The sequence below is a fragment of the Photinus pyralis genome, unplaced genomic scaffold (assembly GCF_008802855.1).
Source record: "Photinus pyralis isolate 1611_PpyrPB1 unplaced genomic scaffold, Ppyr1.3 Ppyr1.4_LG9, whole genome shotgun sequence".
Taxonomy (NCBI): domain Eukaryota; kingdom Metazoa; phylum Arthropoda; class Insecta; order Coleoptera; family Lampyridae; genus Photinus; species Photinus pyralis.
In genome coordinates this window covers 15,110,410-15,134,166 of record NW_022170878.1, presented here as the reverse complement: position 1 = coordinate 15,134,166, position 23,757 = coordinate 15,110,410, and the positions used below count along the sequence as shown (strand labels likewise).

Sequence of the window (23,757 nt, the reverse complement as noted above, 5' to 3'; positions counted from 1 at the left end):
TAGGTGGAACCTGAAGTTAGATTGTCGCCATGCGAGAGAAGCCTTCAGAGAACCATCTCGTAGCTTGACGCGTTTTTGTACAGGGCTATCAAGGAAGAACCTGAGGTTACTCGTGGACATACCTTCTGGGCACTGTAAACTAAACAAGCACATGCACTGCATGGGTTTGGTGGAATCACCATCTTGTAGAGGATGTTACACAGACGACGAGACGGCACACCACATACTCTGTGAATGTCCCGCTCTAGTCCAACTAGATCCATGTTGGGGAAATGGCTACGATTAGAGTCGCCTCCCCTTCCAGTGTACCAAGGTTCATTTCACGTGTGAGATGGCTTGAGTGACGTTGAGTGGTCGGGCGACCTTAGTCAGGGAGGAGGGCCCGAATTTGAGGCCTATGTACGCGTGGACTCTGTTCACCCTCCTATCGTAATCCAGAATCCAGGAGGGGGTTGACCTTCTCTACTTAAAACAAAACTTCGGATTTTTAAGCACACTTGAAAATTCTTCAAATTTTAACTGACGCGTTAGCTCAAACCCTTGTATCAGAAGCAGCCAAGGTACGACGAATAAAACCAGTAGAGGAGGAGAGTACCGTTCAAAACAGTCTAGGCTATGGTGACAAAGACACAGCTCCGGTGTTGGAATTGCGGAGAGCTTGGGCATTTCCAGAATCGTTGTCGAAAGACTAGTGGGAGTTAACAGCCGGGAAAACTAGAAAAAGGTCCCACTGTCCCCACACTCACTAATAGTTCGATTTGTGACGACGGTTTAGTGGATGGCAAACCAGTCCATACTTCTTTGATATCGGCAATAATGACACCACTTATTTGGATAAAACAATTATCAGCCACTGATTGGAAGCTAAGGACGGCGACTGGTGCTATTGTTAAGCTGAGTATGGAAGTCATGACGAAGTACGGTTCAAGATGGATTTAAGGAGTTACTCACAAGACAACAAAAGAGACATGGTAGCGATCTAATAGTCCTTGGGTTTCGCCTGTGATATTGGTTAAAAAGAAGGACAAATCCACACGATTCTTTATGGATAATCGTCGTCTCAATGATTAAAAATATAGCTATCCGTCTCCAAGTTGTTCTCGAATTGGCTCTAGAAGTTTTCAAGAAGACGGAATTTACGATCGGATCGGACTTATGGCATTTTACAGTCATGCCGTTTGGATTGTGTAACACACCCGCGACGTTTGAACGTTTCGTGGAAAATGTGTTAAATGGGTTATCGTGGAAGACTTGTTTAGTCTACTTGGACGACGTAATTTGGGTGAGAAAGAGCAGGAAGAATCTGCGAAAGGTCTTACAAGGGCTTCGGAAAGAAGTGCCAGGTTCAATATTCAGGACATATTGTGTGGGACCTTGGTGTTGCCTCAAACGACCAAACCCGTTAGATAATGGGTGATTCCAATTGATAAATTGCAGGGAAGAGGTTTCCTAGGTCTGTTTCGCCACAAGTGCTAAACATCTCACTCGCCTTACTGAAGATGCCAACATTTTTGACTGGACAGAAACGTGCACTCCGGAATGAATTATGTATGGGCGGATATCGGGAGGTAATAGTGTGTGGTTGCTACTTTCCTCGAAACGATGTCAGTAGGGTAGTAGGGCCGGTTTTGGACCAGCCACCTGGTGGTGACCTTGGAAAGTAGGTCAAGGTGAAGTTCAAAGGTCGCCTGCCACGTGGCGGTGACCTTGGAAAGTAGGTCAAGGATGGTGGCCACTGCCCCCCCCTCCAATTGGAAAGTAGGTCAAGGATGATGGTCACTGCCCCCCCCCCCCAACATGTAAATCCTGTTCTCTTTTTTGGGGTGTCATATTTCATATTCAAGGTTAACTTTTTTGTGTCATATTTCATTTTCAAGGTCAAGTGTCATATTTCAACGTTTACGCTGGGCGTTCAAAAGAAATGAAGTTCGTTAACCGCGCGAAAATCCGAGCCGAGAAGGCCAAGACCAAGTTATAGTAACAAAGATCTTTGTGCAGTTGCCGGGGTAATACCACTGGCAACACAAGCGGAAGCTAGAGCAGAAGGAGCCACTAGGAAAGACTCCTTGGCTCTAGCCTTGACTCGCTGTCAGGAGGAATGGGGTCGTAGGAAGTCCTGGACAAGTAGGTTGATTCCCGACGTCCAGAAATTGCACCATAGAAAGCACGGAGAGATATATTACCATCTAACACAGTTCTTAACAGGACACGGGGGAGTACCTACGCAGATTGAAAAGGCGACGGGAGGACACCTATGCGGACTGCGGTCATGGAGACACTCCAGGACACGCAGTACTTCAGTGTGAGAGCTGGGAAAGGCGTAGGTGGACGCTGAGAATGGAGTTGGCGGACCCGATAGAAGAGGATAGCATCATCGACAGCATGATAGAGAGCAGGGAGGAGGATGGACGACTTCATCGCGCATGTAACACGAACAAGAGAGAGGGATGCCAGGCGAGCACATTAATAGCGCAGCCCCGCGGAAGAACACCAAACGTGATACCCGCGACGTTGGGATTTATTACGGGAAAGTGGTTTAGTGGGGGCAGGGCTCACACTACCTCCGCCATAGAAACAAAGGCGAAGGCATTCCGCCATCCCCATGATTATAGTAAAAAATTTGATCCTTTGAGCCGAATCATTTTGTTATCTTCTCGCATATTCCGTCGACAAATTAAATAATACAAAAATACAAAATTTTCTTATAGAATGTGGCCTGTAGAATCCATAATTTCAAACAGTTCCAAGATTGGGCTACTAGTTCAAAAGTTACAGCACCAAAATTAATAAGAAAAAGTGTTTTCCCGAGATATTTTGGTGCAGTCGATTTTTGGTAATAAAGGATAGGGTTAGGTCAAATTAGTTTGACAAAATTTTAGACGCCTAAACCAATTTGACCTAACCTAACTATCACCCTAACCTAACCTCACTAATTTTTTATCCTAACCTTCAATCTCCTCCCACATCATATTCTCCTGATACAAGATTTCTGAGCTAACCTAACTATCACTCTAACCTAACCTCATGCGGTCAATGTACGCCCTCTGAAGCCCGAATTTCTGGTGTGGCTTCAGTGGAGACCGCCCCACGTTGCTGTGCCATTGTCGGAGGTTGAATAACGTTGGTTTCTTCCAACCCTATCGTTCGCACCCGGGTCCAGTAGATGAGCAAAGAGACTTCTAGACCAGGAAGTGACGTCACGCCAATGAGAATCGAGTATTTCGGTCACGTGGTGACGTGTGAGCCAATGGGAGCGCGTGAGTCGGCCATTTTGTGTGTTTTGCTTCCGGTGTTTCTGGACCAGGGGGGCTGAAAATCGCGAAGAGAGCCAGTGGGCGACGGCATCCTACATCGAAACCATGCATGGAGGAGCTCTCAGATGATGGCTGCCTGCGCGCCTGTGACGAAGAAGCAGGCGCGTCAGGAAGGAGACGTCCTCTTGAAGCGCGGTGGAGGGGCGACCGAACCTGCAGGCGCTGGCTCTGTTTCTCTCTGTGAGGTGGTCGCTATTGATAGGGGGGGCTATAGCTCACACAAGGTGGCAAGGTCGGCGATGGGAATGCTGGGCTCTCGCACAAGCGGGCTCGCAAGAAGTGCCTGGATGTAGTTTTCTACCGATCTACTTTCTGGCCCCTTATCAAAACAGGGGGTTTGGGGCGGCGGGCGGGGGGTAGAACTTATTCATGGTACTCTAATAAAAGTTCTCAACGAAAGGAATTAATTTCTACCAACCATAGCCTCCTCCTCCACTCCTTATCGTGATCGGATATAAATAATTCTTTATATCTGAAGAACGGATTGTCAAAGAATGGTGTTCACAAAAGGGGAACTCAATCCTTCCACAATATACTCTAGAAAGCAAAATGGTGCAAAAATTTTTAGTTCCTCCCTCCCCCTCGAGGTGGTGTAGCAAAATTATGTGGAAAACATTAAATAAAGCCTTTATTATATGACAAATTGTTTAAATTGATACAAATAAAAGTAAAATGTATATAAAATGTACACAATAACGCAATACGCTAACATTAATACACTTTAAAATGTTTTAATCTGTACAAGGCGACCGTTGACTTCTTATTACCGAACGCAATGTATCCGCTTCCCGGCGATACATTCATCGCCGTAATATTACCCAATTTTGTACCGAACGGTGGAAAATTACTAAAAACTGTACCGGTACCGATGTGAAACAGACGCGTCGAATTTTCAATGTCGGTAGCGGCAAATGCGACAAACTCAGACGTCGAGTTAAATGTCATACTCGTCACGCCTGTGGTCAGATTAAAAAGTGTCTTCCTCGGTTTCGGCGTGTTGCTTCTCAATATATCCTCGGTACCGTATATGTTTACAATTCCGTGCGTCGAGCCGGTCGCGATGAATTGGTTTGTGGGCGAAATCGACAGAGTCGAACCCTCCAGGCATCCCTCGTCGGTCCACTTGTATTTAACGCGCCTCATATTCATGTCCCATATGGTCACTTCGCCGGTGGCGCTGTGGCCGTACAGCAAATTCCCGGTGGGATTGAAACAGAGAGCGGTGACATCGGCGTCTTGTTTCAGTAGGCAAAGTCGCTCCTTCGATTTTGAGGATAGCAGGTGAACTTCGCCCCATTTTCCGGCGACGGCCATGTATTTCGAATCGGGGGATAAAACGAATTTCTTACACTGCGTTAGCCCATGCGGAAGTGGAACTCGATGCGCTTTCGCGGCCATTAAATCGTAACTGTACAGGTGAGAGTGACGCGAACCGAGTATAGCTTCATTGCCGTCTCGAGCAAACTGTGCACACAGAATTGGGAATCGCTCGAAGGCGACGCTGTGCAATTTATTATTACGTTTCCCGTCAACAGCGAATAAGGATGCCACTCCACTACTCCCCGCAACGAGAGCAGCGGTCGATGATGGGTGGAATTCGATACAATTTATGATACCCTCATTGTACGTTTCGCTATTCAAGTCTTTCAATTTCTTAAACTCCAACGAATGCGACGCCATACTCTGAATAGCATTTTTTTCGATGAAACCGCATGTCCGCAATACCTCCTCCTCATCAGACTCAGACCCATGTCGTCTGTGCAACTTTAAACTGGCCCAATGCGGCGTGCCGATCACCGTTTCGAACTTATGCTTCAGCAGGTTCGAGTATTGATTAGAGAAGTTATTGATCCCGCCTTTCGGCAACATCCTACCTTGCGAGTTAAGCGCCTCGCGAACGTCGATACCGTCGTCATCGTCCATCCACACCGGCTTCCTGTCAGAATCGCCATCACTCTCGTTATCGTCGCCCACACCCGAATCGGGGGTCACCGCCGGCATGTCAACGCAACACTCATCCTCGGCCTCGTCCAAACTTTTGAGAAAGCTGCCCGATCCACCGAAAAGTATGTTCGATAGGCGTTCCTCTTCGGCCTGTGCCTCCTTGTCGAAAGCTTGAAACTTGTTCTTCGGGGCGAGAATTTCGAACTGATCATCGTCTTGCTGCGATACGTGCTTCCTTTTGCGATTTTGCTTGGGCATTTTTGGAAAAATCAACAATTAGGAATGTGGGAAATGTAAAAAAAATGTGTTCATAACCACAACACTAGAAGACACGTCAAAAATCCTACAGGACGATTTTCATACTTCGAAAGCCATTGGTTATACTCCAAAGCTCTACAGGGCGCTTCATAATGTAGGTAGCAATAATACGTACAATATTTCTTTTTTCGGAAACAAGACAGACTAAGAGATCCTTGTTCTGGTCTTGGAACTGGCCATGGAAAATGCGACAGTCACTAACTTTTATGTTGAGGTTCCTCCTTCTGGTAAAAGGCACCCCCACCGTTTTGGACGGATTAATGCTTTGGGTGTTATCTGTACACCACCTCTCTCAGAGCCTTTTGCAATTGCTCATACCGCTGCATCGTGTTTACCAGAGCCAAGCCGTCTGGTACATACCCTTGCACATATATAGTAACCTTTTTGTGTCGGCATGGATAGTCTATCATAGTAAGGGCACTGGGCGATAACACCTCCCGCCCCTATTGTTGTGGAGGTGAGGCTTTTATGTTTCCAGTGGCCCCTTCTCCTATCATGAACCGCCGAAGAGTCTATTTCAAAGTTCGCAGTTATGTGTGTCAGGATCTCCGCTCGTAGCTGATGAACGTGCGTTTAACGAAGCCCTGGAATCGGGAAGAAGAAAGGCAGGGGGGCGTGCTTTCGAAACGTTGAAGATCGTTAAATGGCTGAATTAACTGGATATTCATAATAGAACGATCCCGTTAGCTTGAATTTTGTGACAGACAAGCCCGTCTGGTTTTTGAGAAGGATTTCCACATTTCTAAGACCTCCTTTGTAGAGAGGGTAATTAAATAAGTTCTACCTAAGTAGCGCGGAATCAGAATACTTCATATGGGTTCCAACCCTTGATCCTGCGTCGGAAATTGGGTGCCATTTATAACACAATTAGTCATAACATGCAGTAGAATAGATAATGAAAGTGGAGTATGCGATCTTTGTGCCCAAACTGGTGCTTGTCAACCCGTGGATCTGGTTTGGTATCGCCCCCGTATAGGCGACGAGGCCTATCTCCGGAATTGCAAAGAGCTTGGGGAAGGATCGTACAGTTTAGTTAACAAGTGAAAAACACAGACGGACGGACAAAAAGTCTAAGTGAATAAAATTTAAACAGTTATAGTCTCTTGATCAGTATATGTAGGTACCAGAGCTGGGCAGAATACCTTCAAAAAGTATTTGAATACTTTGAAAAGTATTTCATTATCTTACTTTGAAAAGTATTCGAATACAGTAAAAAGTATTCAAATACTTGTCACTCCAAATATATTAAAAATTTAAAAATAAAATTTCTTATAGAATGTGGCCTGTAGAATCCATAATTTCAAACAGTTCCAAGATTGGGCTACTAGTTCAAAAGTTACAGCCCTTTGAATTTTTTTTTCGAAATTGGTTTCTAGTCTATAACTTTTGATTGAGAAGTCTGATCGAAAAAGTACGAATTGTTTTGGATTCTACGCACCAAAATTAATAAGATAAAGTGTTTTCCCGAGAAATTTTGGTGTAGTCGATTTTTGGTAAAAAAGGAAGGTTATACACTGCCTTTTTTTGAGGCCCAAAAAAAAATTGTCTCAGATCGACCCGGAAAAAAATTTTCTTATAGAATGTGGCCTGTAGAATCCATAATTTCAAACAGTTCCAAAATTGGGCTACTAGTTCAAAAGTTACAGCCCTTTGAATTTTCTTTCGAAATTGGTTTCTAGTCTATAACTTTTGATTGAGAAGTCTGATCGAAAAAGTACGAACTGTTTTGGATTCTACGCACCAAAATTAATAAGAAAAAGTGTTTTCCCGAGAAATTTTGGTGCAGTCGATTTTTGGTAAAAAAGGAAGGCACTGCCTTTTTTCAAGCCCGCAAAAAAAATTGTCTCAGATCGACCCGGAAAAAATTTTCTTATAGAATGTGGCCTGTAGAATCCATAATTTCAAACAGTTCCAAGATTGGGCTACTAGTTCAAAAGTTACAGCCTTTTGAATTTTCTTTCAAAATTGGTTTCTAGTCTATAACTTTTGATTGAGAAGTCTGATCGAAAAAGTACGAATTGTTTTGGATTCTACGCACCAAAATTAATAAGAAAAAGTGTTTTCCCGAGGAATTTTGGTGCAGTCGATTTTTGGTAAAAAAGGAAGGTTATACACTGCCTTTTTTTGAGTCCCGAAAAAAAAATTGTCTCAGATCGACCCGGAAAAAATTTTCTTATAAAATGTGGCCTGTAGAATCCATAATTTCAAACACTTCCAAGATTGGGCTACTAGTTCAAAAGTTACAGCTCTTTGAATTTTTTTTCGAAATTGGTTTCTAGTCTATAACTTTTGATTGAGAAGTCTGATCGAAAAAGTACGAATTGTTTTGGATTCTACGCACCAAAATTAATAAGAAAAGTGTTTTCCCGAGAAATTTTGGTGCAGTCGATTTTTGGTAAAAAAGGAAGGTTATACACTGCCTTTTTTTGAGGCCCTCAAAAAAAATTGTCTCAGATCGACCCGGAAAAAATTTTTCTTATAGAATGTGGCCTGTAGAATCCATAATTTCAAACAGTTCCAAGATTGGGCTACTAGTTCAAAAGTTACAGCCCTTTGAATTTTCTTTCGAAAATGGTTTCTAGTCTATAACTTTTGATTGAGAAGTCTGATCGAAAAAGTACGAATTGTTTTGGATTCTACGCACCAAAATTAATAAGAAAAAGTGTTTTCCCAAGAAATTTTGGTGCAGTCGATTTTTGGTAAAAAAGGAAGGTTAAGTATTCAAATACTATGCGAAGTATTCGCATACTTCTCAAAGTATTCAAATACCTTGCAAAGTATTCGAATACTAAATATTTGTGAAAGTATTTGAGTTACAAATACAAATACTGCTTCCATAAGAGTATTTAATTACAAAGTATTTGAATACTTTAAAGGATTTGAGTACTAAAAAGTATTTACAAAATCGAATACAGCCCAGCTCTGGTAGGTACCTATATTACTGCAAACAGAATTGGAAATTTCGGAACCGTTCGCGAGTTATCATGTACGAGTAAACAGGCGGACAGACGGACGTACAGAAGGTCCAATCCATGAGATCGCTTGTTAATAAACATTAGTATAATCGGGATACGGAAAGTACCACGAGGAATAGTAGTGGTTGGCCCCATACGTGCGACAGGAATAGCACAGGGATCATCTAAAAGTGTAGGAGGTCTCTTTCTGTTTGGGAACGTTTTGGACCACTGCGTAACCAGTGGTAAAGCCATAAAGTTCGCAAGTTCCTTCAAGAGAGTGGGAAAAGCTAATTGTTTCCTATATGAGCAAGGACGATTTCTTTATTGTCTCGTAACAAAAGGCAGGCCTTGAGACAACCCGCCATCAGTTACCAGGATTTCTGGATTTACAAATTCAGGGTGTTACAAAGATCGGTCTGGATAAGTTAGACTGGCGCATTGTACGAAATATCCAGGAGATGGTGGTTTCGGCTAGAGGTAAGGGTGGGGTGGATATATTGACCTGCTGTTTCACAGTAGAGGTAACGGGGAAGCTAAAGGACTATAGAGACAGCGTGCAGGCCATACAGGATGTTATTTTGTACCAGTTTAGTCCGTCCTGCTTCGCAGGAAGTATATCTGATCTTATGTGTAATGAACATCGGGAGATCCGAAGTGTTTCAACCAAATACACAGAATTCTGGTAGAAATTGTCCTTGAATTTATGGCCACACAGCCATTGTACAGGACGGAGAGCATTGTCGCCCTCTACCGAGAAAATCAGGAATCTTTTGGCAATAACCTGTGTAGATTATAGTGGGTGTGTGAAAAACGTATTATGTTGTCACATGTTACAATAGATGGCAGTTGTGTTCGTGGTGGCTTATGGGAAAATCAAGTTCATTTTCTAAAGATGGATTCATTATCATATTTTGCAATATGGAGGATAAAGAATATCCGGCTAACCCTACCTAGCACCTATTTTTCAGTGGCTCTTATTGTAATATATTATTAAAGGCAATGTACTCAAGGAACTGACCACAGTCAACCCTTAGGTCGATCAATGAAACGACAGACCTCAATTTAGAACAAAATATCTGGTTAGGGCTGCGTGGCCATCCTGGATTATCGGGAGATTTATCACTTTGTCACTCGATGGCACTAAAACAAGGTAAATTGATGAGATAAGTTGGTAATTGGACGAGATATAAGTAAAGTTTGGTTTAAAGCAGAGAAAGTGTGCGAAAAAACTCGAAAATTAACGTAAAATATGGCAGGAAAACTTAAAATTCGCGGGCGATCGTGCGAGGGTGACTCATCGAATTTGTGTCATCTTGCCTTACGACGTGGCGTCGCGCGACTGAGAGGAGATGCACGAGTGCAACGCGAAACAATGAAATGATAACGGTTACTAAAAGGCGGCGGTGGCGGCGATAGGCGAACATAATTAATTCTGCCCCCAAAAACCTAAACAAAACGTAGGCTCTAATGCCGTTAAAGACGAATTCCCTTTCATATGCCTTTCTGCGTTCAGTTCGTCAACAAGTTATTGGAAGAGCAATGTACTATGGGAATTATTGAGGTAAAGGGCATGCGCTCTTCAGTATACGGTTGGGTCTCGGCTGAAAATGGCGTCTGCAAAGTTTCTCGAGGAAGCTCTGAGTACAGATGTCGACGAATCGGCCGTGAGTGCGCTCGTAGGTTCTTTGGAAAATCAGCTCGTCACGACAACATCTCCGCAATCTGGTCAGACAAATTTAGGAGCGGGGATTAATCAGAACCACATAAACAGTGCAATATCAAATGGCGGGACCGTTCCTTCACAGAAACACGGGACTATCGCCAATGGTGACTCTGTGAACGTCGCTACCACCGCGGAGACTACTAAAATCCTAACAAATAACGCGCTTCCTGGGACTATTATAACCGGCGCCGCTGCGCAAGCGGCCACAGGTGCAGTACAAAATCAGGCATCAGTGGGAAACTACATAAATCAAACAGTGAACAGTTTAGCTCAGGCCTCAAAGGCAAATGACGGTGTTAAAATTGTGCACTCGCAAACGGGACAAGCGATGACTAATACCGGGCCAGTTTTAACGAACCGAGTGACTTTTCCCTCACAATCGGTACCGAACGGAACGATCAACCTTTCGTCCTTAACGCCCGCACAAACTGTCCTACAGACATCGACGACCAACGTACAAAACATACAGGCTAAGCAGCCGACGTTTGTGATAAAAACCAGTGCGGCGCCGACGGGTACGCCAGGCCTAGTGACCGTACCGATGACGGCGACAGTGCCACAAGTCAATAATGTAGGTAGCCCCCCGACCCAACCTCCTACCACTGTCCTCTCTAATCTTCAGGTAGTTAACGTAAGAGCGGGCGTCCCCAATCAACCGCAGAAGGGACAGGCGGCACGCGTAGTGCTGAGCGCACCGCAGATGGTCGGAGCCCGTCCCGGAGCTCCAGTAAGTTGATGTACACTCCGGCAATCGAAGCGTTCTCACTCACATTTTACTAACCAAGACGAGAGCACTTCGATTCCGTCGTCCAAATTTGTCGTCTTTGTTGCGTTTATTTCGATTGAGTTCATTTTATTTCGTTCACGATTAGTTTTGAGTGTACACCACATTTACAATTTTTGCATGCTAATTGCGTTTTATTTTTGTGACATAACCTCAAATTTGTGGTAGTGGTTTGCTTGTAAAAACAAAACAATTTGGGCATTTCGGCTTAAGCGCTCGATTTACTTTTGCCTGCTATAGTAATTGGTAATTTTTGGGGGCAATTTACCCGGCCCCCCCTTTCCTCCTGAAGTTAACTGCGAGGCGCACAATAATTCTTAGTTTTCGGGTAACAATTTTCATACATAGTTTATTCCCTATGCTAGCCTTTTGTTTATTATATATATACAGTGTGACACAATAAATTTACAAGAGCTAATATTAAAAATTGTTGCTCGTCTCGGTAGTAACCTCGATGCTTCCTTGGTCCCAAGCTACTAACGACACATCTCCCTTTCTTTATTAATGGTCTCTTGTGTAGCCCTTGTTTCAGGTTTGATTCGCTTCTAAGCTACGACAATCAATCCACACTCGACCGCCAATGTTTATGGTAAATCCTGTGATTGGTGCCTGGCATTTTTCAATTTATTGAAATTACCGGGTGATACAGGTACCAATGTTCTCATATCAAATTTAGGGCTACCCTTTTCAAGGGGGAAATCATAGATGTACACCATGCATCCTTTGGTGTATGGTGGATGGCCCAAGGATATCTCGTAGATTTTCTGAGGATGTACACTCACCACACTAAAGTGTGTATGGTGTACACAATTTTATCTGTGATTTCCCCCATGGAAAATATAGGCCAAATTTTCTGGAAAATCCGGCCTGTATGGCGCAGTGGCGTCGAGCTTTGGACACACTGTATATCCCGCTAACAACTTCTCCCGGAATATAAAATCAATGAACAAGGGAAACCAATGCAAGAAAAATCTTTGTTATGCTGCTAGTGTCAAAAACTTTGGCATCAATTTCGTTGAGAAAACAGTAAAACATGTTGTTTCGAGCAGAGAGATGATTTAAATGCACTCGATCTTTCTTATGGGACAAGATATATTGTACAGGATGTTCCCAATTTTGATCGGATCATGTATCTTTTTTAATGCCGAAATCAGAATTTTTTGTAAAAACGACAGATTTTTGAGATCTAGCAGCATCTTATGTTCCATAATCAATTTTAAGTGAAAATCGTTATTCTTTTGTTAGTTACGTGAAAGCAATTTAATGTATTATAATTCAATTAATTAACAAATGTATAACAGTCTTGAAATTGATTAATTTATAACGGTTAATTAGTATTTATCACTCACAATTTATAACATCGATGTTGGAACTAACTGAAGCACAATTCGATCTGCTTATATAACAAACGCCCATCTTTCTCGAAAGTTTTCGAACGCTCACGAATATTCTAAAATGTTTTCAAACAAAACACGTCATATTTCCCGTCACGTCCGCTTTCGTTTCTTATCGCCGATGGCACCTCGATGTCTATCGGGATTTCTAGAATATTCGCTACAGTATCAAAAATCGTTAGAACTAAGAGGGTCACTTTTTAATGAAACGCACTAATTTTCTTGAGATACTATTAAAGAATGAACTTTTTTTAAAAATATAACGACATAAAAACATGATTCAAACTGTAAAATTATGAAATTCTCAGAAATCAATTAACGAAGTATTTTATGTTGTTATATCTCAAAAAGTGCACTCTAAGAATATGGAATGAAAGTTAGTGGTTGCCATTTAAAAAAAATTTGCCCCCCTTTGATCCCCCACTGACCACAAATTTAAAGTAGGTACGTAGCAAACTTTTTATATTTTGGATGGTGTTGTTTGGAAGATAAATCCAGTGTTCCAGACAAAATGTTCACCCTGTATACATTTTACAGCAAAATCTTATAAGAAATACTTTGTGGAGTGATTCGGAACACATACTCGATCCAATCCGCCAAAGGATGACTCCGCCCCCTTTTTTATGCAGTGTTGCCGCTTAACCCAGTTACACTTGTAAAATTTAAGTCGATTCTCTCTACCCGAACTGAATCTTTGGTGGTGATTGACAGAGGCTGTAGACACCTAACTAAAGACAGTTTGTATGTCGCTCGCTTCTCTATTTTAAGGGGCAAGGGATTTTCAAAAATTGTCACGTCAGTACACTAGGGATTTGTTTGTGTTTCCAGACTCCCCCTCTTCAACTTTTTTAAATTTTAACAAACAGAAAAGAACTTATCATTTTTGCAAATTTATTAATTAATCTCACTTTGGCCCGCTGACCGGCTGGCTGGCAGCAAATGCGGGTCCGTGGAAGAACACTATGAGCAGTGTACAATGTACATGTACCGTGCAATTAAAAACTTTAGGGACGGGACTATATGATATGGGACCGGCGACATCTGGGCGCCATCACCGAGCGTGTTTTACTAACGTGGTGATTTTTCAGTTATTTCTTATCCTCTTCTACAGTTTTGGTCCGATTGTTTTAAAATAATGACATTAACCCTAACGGTGATCGTAAGTAACTAAGACTTGGTTTTTCCACCTCCAAATCGTTATCAATGCGTTAGCTGAGGTGGAGTCAAGGTCAAAAGTAGACTGGTAGAAGCCGAAGTGCGTCAATTGCTTTTGCATGCATTGTGCTTTTGTAAGTTATGTTTTGGTAAACACTGCAAGGTGGTCGGTTCGCAAAGAACGCTAATTGTTTTCATTTTGCAGCAATTAACGTTACAATCGTTACACGGACTGCAGCCCGGTCAACAGGGTCATCTACTTCTCAAAACCGAAAATGGACAGTACCAGCTGTTGCGAGTCGGACCGGCGCCGGGCGTTACGACCGGACTAACACCCAGCACGGCGGCCGGCGTGACCGCACCGCTCACGTTTCGAATGCAAACCGTTCCTGCAGTAAGTAGGCTGAACGTACAGTTTCCCGGTATACCGCTTACACAGCAAAAGACGATAGAATCACAGGTGAACGAACACGGTAGTTTTTGGAGTGGAGTTCGAGTAGATTTTGGCACTAAATTTGCGCTAGTGTAGGCGAGACGCTTTCCTTCTTCCAAATTAGTCGGGTGTTTAGTGTAAAATGTTGGCATGTTATTTTGATCGTAGGTATTTATAGATACGAAACATCGGTTACAATAAAAAATTGAAAATAACAATGGCCCTAGTATAAGTTCCTTGTGGAACATCACATTTAGTTCCCATTTCCTTTGCAAAATCCTATGGTTCAAAGACTGATACAAGTCAATTTTCTGTTAGGGTGCTACGCCTGCGCCGACAACGACACCGGGAGCCGCCGTCACCGGACCGGCGACAACATCGACGACGACGCCGACGGTCCAAGTGTCCACACCAGTTCAGGTCTGTTTCAAAAAAATTTGCGTGTCTCGCCTAACGGCGATCGTTTCTTAACAGAGACCGGCGAACGACAATACCAAAGAAAAGTGCCGCAAGTTCCTAGCCAATCTGCTCGAGCTGTCGAGTAGAGAGCCGCGATCGGTTGAGAGAAGTGTACGGACGTTAATACAGGAGCTGATCGACATGCGCGTCGAGCCGGAAGATTTCTGTGATCGCCTCGAGAGGCTCCTCAACGCGTCTCCACAACCGTGCCTCATCGGGTTTCTTAAGGTATACTTTCCATTTTACATTCCAAAGTAAGTAGAGAAAATCTGAGTAGGCGGAGCAAATCTCTCAACTACGTTAATAATTTTTATTCTGATTTGTTAAAGTTGAAGCAGTGTTGCCATTTAAAGAAATGACTTGAATGTTGAAGCAGTGTGATGTATGTAGAAGCTGGACCGGATTTGAATGAAGCAGATATTTTATATTATTGTTATTTTCTAGAGATTGCCATCCATTTTATACATAGTCGAATTTGTTGCTAATTATAAACAATGAAATTCACTCCCAACAGTGGAAGTTTTTGTTTAATATCAATAAACAATTCGCTGCTGAAATAATTATTACAAAAAATTGTACTTTACAGCACAGGTGACAACAATTTATACATAGTAAAATTTATTGCTAATTATAAACAATGAAATTCACTTCCATCAGTGGGGGTTTTTCTTTTAATATCGATAAACTATTCGTTGCTGAAATAATTATTACAAAAAATTGTACTTTACAGTACAGGTGACCACAATTTATACATAGTCGAATTTGTTGCTAATTATAAACAATGAAATTCACTTCCATCAGTGGAAGTTTTTGTTTAATATCAATAAACAATTCTCTGCTGAAATAATTATTACAAAAAATTGTACTTTACAGTACAGGTGACAACAATTTATATATTGTCGAATTTGTTGCTAATTATAATAAACAATGAAATTCACTTCCATCAGTGGAAGTTTTTGCTTAATATCAATAAACAATTCGCTGCTGAAATAATTATTACAAAAAATTGTACTTTACAGTACAGGTGACAACAATTTATACATAGTCGAATTTGTTGCTAATTATAAACAATGAAATTCACTCCCATCAGTGGAAGTTTTTGTTTAATATCAATAAACAATTCACTGCTTTTTTCGAAATTGGTTTTCACCCGCCTGAAAACCCGATTTCGCCCGGTAACTAATTTTTTTTGAAAATAAATTATTTTAGAGTTAGCCTGGACTAAAATATGTACTAAACAACTGAATGGAGTGCGTCACACTGCTTCACATGATGTCATTACTGTATCAATAATGTGACAGGAAATTTGACTTACACTGTACATTTAAAATTATTTTTTGATCAACTTGGCTTATATACAATTGTTTTAAAATTTGGTTTCTTGTCACAATTTTTGCGAGATTATGCGAAACAATGTTAAAAATGTAAGCCCGGTGTAGTAGCGCCCGAACAAAAACAATTAGTATTTTCATGGAACTTTCCGTTTTACAGAAGAGCTTACCTTTACTGCGACACTCGCTAGCTACTAAAGAACTATCAATAGATGGCATCCGTCCACCACCGCCGAACGTTGTATTTTCAATAGTTAGCGGAACGCCGACCGTGCAGACGCAAATTAGACCGATAGTGGCGACGTCGCAGGTACGACTCGTGGCGCCCGGCACGACCGTCGTCCGACCCGGACAAGTCGTACAGCAGCGGCTAGTGACGCCCGTCAGAGGAACCGTTCAGCAAACGACGAGAATGGTGACGACAATAAGACAGCCCAACTCGACGACGCCCGTTATTGTTTCGAGCTCACAGCCTCCCGCTTTGCACCCGGTTTTTCCGAACAATCAAGTGCGACCGGGCGTGAACGTAGTTAGGCAACCGATTCCCGTACGAACGGTTGTGCCCGGTCAAATACGGCCGCCGGCAACCGTACGGACGGCGACGCCCTCGCCCCTACGAACGCCGATGGCGAATTTTAAAACGCAAGGATCTAAACCCATTGTGCCTTCATCTATATTTTCTAAACCACTTACCAAAGATAAAGATAAGAAGTCATTTTCGTCCGCGTATACGGGTGACGACGATATCAATGATGTCGCAGCTATGGGCGGTGTTAATTTGGCCGAGGAAACTCAGAGAATCTTAGGATCTACTGAATTCGTAGGTACACAGATCAGATCGTGCAAGGAGGAGTTTTTATTAAACATGTCCGCGTTGCAACAAAGGATCAGGACGACGTTAGCGAAGAGGGGTCTCGACGAACCCAGCAACGAGGTCGCCGCCATTATATCGCACTCGGTTCAGGAACGACTAAGAAACCTCATAGAAAAATTAGCGATTATTACAGGGCACCGTTTAGAGCTGGTCAAGAGCGATCAACGGTACGAGGTCACGAACGACATCAAAGGTACGGGGGAATGTGAGCCGCTCGCGCGGTTTTTATCGATTTTGTTCCGGTAGGTCAGTTAAAGTTTCTCGAGGACATCGACAGGGCTGAGAAGAAGAGGCACGAGGAGCTTGAGAGGGAGATGCTCCTGAGGGCGGCGAAGAGTCGTTCGAAAACTGAAGATCCGGAGCAGGCCAAACTCAAGGCGAAGGCGAAAGAGATGCAACGGGTCGAGATGGAGGAGTTGCGGCAGAGGGAGGCGAACGCGACGGCCCTTCAAGCTATCGGTCCAAGAAAAAAACCTCGGTTAGATAATGACAGTGGTGCTGGCTCATCGCAGGTAAATACAGTTTTTTTTTGTTTTCTCGTATTCAGGTACTTATATCCCCCCCCCCCCCCCCCCCACATAATAAATAAATTGAAGCAAATATTTTTTTTGGTAATCATGCCGATCAGGTAATGATCGTGCTCTGGACCCATAACCTGTTATGCTGAAACTCTTACAATTAACTAATCAGTGGTGAAATGGCCCCTTCTTACCCATTTCTAGATTTATGAGAGCACAGAGGTTTCTGGCATAGACCTCTGCATGAAAAAGGGTGACTTTTTGCCCCACTGATTCCAAGAGTGTACAGTTTGGGCCGCTGATCCGTATCCTTGTTTGACCGTCTTTTTGTTTTGAACTGTCCGCATACCACTGCATAGAGCATTTATTTCCTAAAAGTGGGCTTGTTTCTTTCCCAATCATCCTTTTACATTGCAAGATTAAATTTAGAAAATTGTAGTTCACCGAGTACAAATATACAATAGGCTGGGAAAAAAAGAACTGACCAAGAAAAAAACCAGCCAACAAATTAATATTGAACTTTATAGCAAAATTAGTTGTTTGTAATGGTATGAATGCATATTATAATGTCAAGTAAATTAATATAATGTTGAATCACAGGCCCCACTGGATAAATAATCAATATTCACACACATAACACGAATCATTGAAACATTACAATAAATTCACATAATAAGTTTGGATATTGCCTTTTTTTGGGCCCCGAAAAAAAATTGTCGCAGATCGATCCGAAAAAAAATTTTCTTATAGAATGTGGCCTGTAGAATCCATAATTTCAAACAGTTCCAAGATTGGGCTACTAGTTCAAAAGTTACAGTCCTTTGAATTTTTTTTCGAAATTGGTTTCTAGTCTATAACTTTTGATTGAGAAGTCTGATCGAAAAAGTACGAATTGTTTTGGATTCTACGCACCAAAATTAATAAGAAAAAGTGTCTTCCCGAGAAATTTTGGTGCAGTCGTTTTTTGGTAAAAAAGGAAGGTAATACACTGCCTTTTTTGAGCCCCGAAAAAAAAATTGTCTCAGATCGATCCGGAAAAAAAATTTTCTTATAGAATGTGGCCTGTAGAATCTATAATTTCAAACAGTTCCAAGATTGGGCTACTAGTTCAGAAGTTACAACCCTTTGAATTTTTTTTCGAAATTGGTTTCTAGCCTATAACTTTTGATAGAGAAGTCTGATCGAAAAAGTACAAATTGATTTGGATTCTACGCACCCAAATTAATAAGAAAAAGTGTTTTCCCGAGAAATTTTGGTGTAGTCGATTTTTGGTAAAAAAGGAAGGTTTATACACTGTCTTTTTTTGAGCCCCGAAAAAAAATTTGTCTCAGATCGACCCGGAAAAAAAATTTCTTATAGAATGTGGCCTGTAGAATCCATAATTTCAAACAGTTCCAAGATTGGGCTACTAGTTCAAAAGTTACAGCCCTTTGAATTTTTTTTTCGAAATTGGTTTTTAGTCTATAACTTTTGATTGAGAAGTCTAATGGAAAATGTACGAATTGTTTTGGATTCTACGCACCAAAATTAATAAGAAAAAGTGTTTTCCCGAGAAATTTTGGTGCAGTCGATTTTTGGTAAAAAAGGAAGGTAATAACTGGCTTTTTTTGAGCCCCGAAAAAAAATTGTCTCAGATTGATCCGAAAAAAAAAACTTTCTTATAGAATGTCGCCTGTAGTATCCATAATTTCAAACAGTTCCAAGATTGGGCTACTAGTTCAAAAGTTACAGTCCTTTGAATTTTCTTTCGAAATTGGTTTCTAGTCTATAACTTTTGATTTGATCTAAGCATACACCTTATGCATTTTTTGGGAAACAAATTTAGGTATACTTAAAGGCGCCCTCTATTGTGGAGCAGTATAAACATGTATCGTTTAAAACTGTAATATGACGCTTATTGATTTATGCGTTAGATGTCGCTGAAACAAAATTAAAGTTTGCACAATTCGAATTCCATAATATTCGTATTATTACAGTGATATGATATGATAGGAGGTACGCTGAGCCATAATTGTTTAATTTAACACTGGAGCTACTCATTCGTCGTAAAGGAGTTATTAAAAGCGGGTACCTGTGGTCACAGATACACACAAACATAGGGCAGATTCTTAAAGAATCGTGAAGGTTTTTTGAAGTGGGCGGAAATTATTTGCAGCTTTAAAGGTCGTGACAGATTGCTAACCGCAAAGGTATACTTAAAAACTATATGTATATCTCTGCCATAATTAACGTTACACTCTTTACCACGCCGATAAGATTTGGAATAGGTATGTAGGTATACACATATGATCTCTTGAATACGTGTCTATAAACAAATCACAAAATAAATTCACAGATTACAAATGCCAAAAATAACGAATTCGAATTATGCATGTATGTGTAGATCTGTGGCAATATCGACAAGATGGCTCTTTTCTAAGACACAAAAAAAACAGTACATAAAACATATCTCTGCGTATGTCAGTTCTGAACTTTAGCCGGCCTCTGCTACGTTAAATCGAGATTAAACATGTGTATCAAATATAGCACAGTACATATTCGAAACAAGTCACCTTGCCAAATATTAATAATCATATCACACGGTTCAATAAAATATAACGTTAAGTATCACATTACAACAAAACAAAGGGACATGTCGTGGCAAAACATTAGTATCAAGCAATTAATTCTCAATGCCAATTGCAATATGTAACAATCAACCACCTAACGTACGTCATTCGCCCTCAGATGAAGCACTCTGTCAATAAACAGTAACATATAAATCATAAAAATAAAAACACGTAAATCGGTCAGTAATTCATATTGCGGGTTGATGGGCAAAACCAGCGCTTGGAACAAAGGAGTACTGTAAATTGGAAAACAACATATTTACGTAGAATACAAGCTATATTGGAATGTCGTTAACTCCGTAAATAATCCAACACGATCATATAATTACTAGACGGATGCAATAACTGTAAAGATAAAGACTACGTCACCTTTGTAATTGTCGAAGCTGCTGGAATATTTAAATCGAATTTTAGCGGGGAAATTCGGTTCCATTACAACATCCAATGGAGACTCGACTACCTCTTTTATATGCTTTAAAGACCAATTATACACGTGTATCTTACAGTATTTTTTATTATACCTGCAGTATAATTTAAAAATAGGATATACAATGAAATCATATTGACGTGATACTCGAATACATGTCTAATTAAGGGGGTGTTCGTAATTTCACGACTGCCATGGAAATTTCACTTGACGTTTGCTTATAAAGATCGTCGTCTTTGTGAATAAAACGATTTCCGTTGAAAAAGATAATACACCGTCCATTAAATCGCTTGTTGTAAAATCTAAACAAACGGTGGTAGGTAAATCCAAATCCGCTAAAGTCAATTATACAGAATATGAAAAGTATGCTGGCATAATATATGAAGGTATTTAAATTGTGCATTCATTCAAAACTTCAAACAATGCTTCGATTAAAAAGTGGAACAGATTTGGAAGCATATCCTAAATTACGCGCGTTTGTGAAAGCTTCAATCAAAGGATATAAGCCAAAGAAATGTTCTGCATTTACAGAAAGCGACCTAAGAGGATTTTTTATTTCAACCCCAGATGACAGTTTCAAAAGTCATACTTGACTTAGCAACTTTAAAGCACGTGTGTTTTAAAGGCCCTTTTTCGCACGCATTTGAGTGTTTAAAACGGAGATTGTGATTCAGGTATAATAAAAAAAATCAATTAAATTCAAGAAACGCCACCTAGCGGCCAAACAATTAATTATAGATAGGTGAATTCTATTTGCGCCAGTGATTTTCTCTTTACAATTGAGCCCCAGACATGTAGGTCCATTTCCTTCTATCTCTCTAATTTTTCCATAAGAACCACCCTGTACTACTGTGTGTTCTGTTTTGGTTGACACTACAGCGGGTATCTCAGCTGTTTTTAAAGATATAGGTTTGTGTAATATCAAACAGAATCAGTCTGGCTGCTTTTGTTTTTGAGATACAGGGTGGAAACGAAAAGTTTAACCTTTTGAGATCTTACTAGCCATGTAAAAACTGTCTATTCTAAATTTTTTTTACAAAGAATGGAGTAAAAAACTGCTGATTGCGTTTGAGATTTGATCCAATGTTGGCATTATTTTTAAATGCAACACTGTATATTTTAAGTCAATTTTTTGCTGATTACACTGATGTTTTTTCTGATGTCATAATTGCGACTCTCAAGTAGAATTTTGTGTCTGGACACATCCACAAGGTCTCCGCCATCAGTCTAGATCTCCTTGCAATTGCGTATATTAGTAACATTATTGCGAACCCATTTTTTGATAAGCTTCTTTTTTCTGTTTCAGGCGAGTGCTGGTGGTTATAGTAATGCGACAAGAGGTCAACTGCCATTAAGAGCGCGCATAAAAAAGGCGACATTAAGGGACTTACAATTTTTATTCGAAACAGAAAAAGACTTATGTAAAAGTAGTATTTTATATAAGTCATATCTCAAGTGATGCACGCTTCTCGTCAGTGTTGTGATATTTAGAAACCTTCACATAAATATTTTACGAATAAGTTCTAAAATGTACACACCACCGTATTTTCAGTATTGTTCTTAATTAAAACAACAAAAAACGGACATTATTCAGGCTCTATCTGCGTCATTTACCGCACGAATGTGATTTGGGACTTTAATTTGTTGTCAATTTTTAAACAAAACGTTTTCATTTGGTATGTGCTAGTGACGACTCTCTTAAGTGGCTGAGAAAGTGACATTTCAAAAAAAAAATTTATTATTTCAGGGTTTGTGGTGCTATGTTTCCATTAAAGTTGACGCAGTAGAAGTTCACGGGATTCATATTTTTAGAACTTATTAGGCTATCAAATTTTTTATTGTAATATTGTAGGAATATAAAGGTATAATGAAGAGAATTGAGATCAAATTATAAATATAAAGTAAAAAAACCGTCGTAATTTACAAGCGATTTAGGTTTTTTAAGAGAAACGTTTCAGATGTAATTAATTGTAGATTTTCTATGATAATGTATTTTTCTTTATAAGAAAATGTTTTAATGAAAAATGTTAATAATTTGTAATTATTTGTAATAATTGTTTTTTAACCTAAAAATAGATATATCATTTTTGTTATAAAATATTTAATGTAATAAAGTAGTAAATAATCATCTTATTTTTGTTTGTTGTAATTGAACATTTTCTTACGTACACCGAAGTTTGATTTTTTAAGCTATCTCTTACGTAACACGATTTTCAGTGTTTAAAAAATCTCCTTTGGTGAAATTCTCTGCAATTAGTCAAGTGATTAGATGACGTAAACGTTAGTTCTAGATTGGTTATTTCTACTACTTGAAATTATTTTTTTTTGTACATGTTATTGGCCTTAACCTGTCCGGACAAAAGTACAAAGGGTTTGTTAACTTAGCGAATTGTTGTTTTTCTATTAGAATTATTTTTGTATGTTTATTGGTAAAATGGCAAAATTGGTAAAATTGATCTCGCAAGGTTGCAAGAAAAAAAATAAATGGGCGCCACGAAAGACATTAATTTTTAAAAAAACTACCCGAACAATTTATTTAGTAACGAACAATTTTCAATAACGATTGTAAATATTAGTACCTACAGCTTATATGCAATAAACATTTGACCAGTTTTATCGCCTTGTTTTCTATTACCATTTTAATAAATTGCGATTTATGATGACGTGTCATTTTTATTTTTTGAATAGGATACCATTTTCTACAAAATTATTTGTCTATTTGCGCTTGTAGGCTTGTCTCATAAGCGCTCATGACTTTTGTACTCGTGCTACTACAGGTTTTAACAGGAAGAGAGAATAGCAAATATGTGACGGGCGCGTCCACGTTCTGGAGAGCCTCCAAGGGGAACCCTTTGCGCTGCTCTTACTCGTTTTAGAGTAGGTTTTGTTTTGTTAGAATTTTATTTAGGCGGGATGCAAATGAGGTGGATTCCGTAGAGCTACAAAAACTCTTCCATGCCTCCCTCGGACGCCTCCTAATATTTTTCTTATATAGCCTTAGGTTTACCTTATTTATAGGTCTCCCAAAATTGGCTATAGCTTTGCTCTTCTTTGTAAATCATGTAGATCGCTGGAAAATATTTTCAAGTTCTAAAAATGACCAACAGAGGGCGCAACTGTCATCTTAAATTTTAAAATTGAATTTTCTTTCGATTTCGCATAATAAACTAAACATTCTTTTTTCACATTTTTAAAGAGAACTCGGTTATTTCAAAAACAAAGATGGCGTAGGGTGTTCAATTGTTTTTGCAATAACCTGCTTTAACTTCTTAACCGTTTGACCGATTTTAACAAATTTGGTATCGTTGAAAAGAGCATTCCTTGGGCAATGAGCAAAATATAGTTAATTTAGTTGAATCCTTCTCCGCCAGGGGGCCAGTTTTGACACTATGACCCAAAATCCTAAAAAAATTAAATGGAACGATATGACATTTTCTTTATGAAAAAGTAGCCAATTAACATCCAAAGAGGCCAGTGAAAATCGTTTTTCAAAATCTCATTCCTAAGCTCAAATATT

The 23,757-nt window shown here is 40.2% G+C and overlaps 2 protein-coding genes across 4 annotated transcripts; one reads left to right on the top strand and one right to left on the bottom strand.

Moving 5' to 3' along the window:
- Nucleotides 1-3,925: 3,925 nt before the first annotated feature.
- Nucleotides 3,926-5,586, bottom strand: LOC116181035 (U3 small nucleolar RNA-associated protein 18 homolog). Its single transcript, XM_031501260.1, has one exon. The coding sequence runs from the start codon at nucleotides 5,514-5,516 to the stop codon at nucleotides 4,026-4,028; it is 1,491 nt and encodes a 496-aa protein (XP_031357120.1). The 5' UTR covers nucleotides 5,517-5,586; the 3' UTR covers nucleotides 3,926-4,025.
- Nucleotides 5,587-9,706: 4,120 nt separating this feature from the next.
- On the top strand, nucleotides 9,707-22,856 carry LOC116180439 (transcription initiation factor TFIID subunit 4). 3 transcript variants are annotated; one of them, XM_031500416.1, is made up of 8 exons: nucleotides 9,708-10,827; nucleotides 10,879-10,983; nucleotides 13,795-13,983; nucleotides 14,341-14,442; nucleotides 14,497-14,709; nucleotides 15,973-16,879; nucleotides 16,933-17,198; nucleotides 21,547-22,856. In XM_031500416.1, the coding sequence occupies exons 1-8, from the start codon at nucleotides 10,141-10,143 to the stop codon at nucleotides 21,697-21,699; spliced, it is 2,622 nt and encodes an 873-aa protein (XP_031356276.1). In that variant the 5' UTR covers nucleotides 9,708-10,140; the 3' UTR covers nucleotides 21,700-22,856. The 3 variants fall into 3 exon arrangements, with proteins under 3 accessions (XP_031356275.1, XP_031356276.1, XP_031356277.1); XM_031500415.1 differs by having other exon boundaries at nucleotides 9,707-10,983; XM_031500417.1 differs by lacking the exon at nucleotides 10,879-10,983 and having other exon boundaries at nucleotides 9,713-10,827.
- The last annotated feature ends 901 nt before the right edge of the window (nucleotides 22,857-23,757 follow it).

What these genes read in the sequence shown, in the direction of transcription:
- LOC116180439 (XM_031500415.1), top strand. Translation starts at nt 10,141, where the DNA reads ATGGCGTCTGCAAAGTTTCTCGAGGAAGCTCTGAGTACAGATGTCGAC. An exon ending in GAGCCCGTCCCGGAGCTCCA is followed by an intron (nt 10,984 to 13,794) that starts GTAAGTTGATGT and finishes TTCATTTTGCAG; the next exon opens with CAATTAACGTTACAATCGTT. An exon ending in AAGTGTCCACACCAGTTCAG is followed by an intron (nt 14,443 to 14,496) that starts GTCTGTTTCAAA and finishes GTTTCTTAACAG; the next exon opens with AGACCGGCGAACGACAATAC.
- LOC116181035 (XM_031501260.1), bottom strand. Translation starts at nt 5,516, where the DNA reads ATGCCCAAGCAAAATCGCAAAAGGAAGCACGTATCGCAGCAAGACGAT.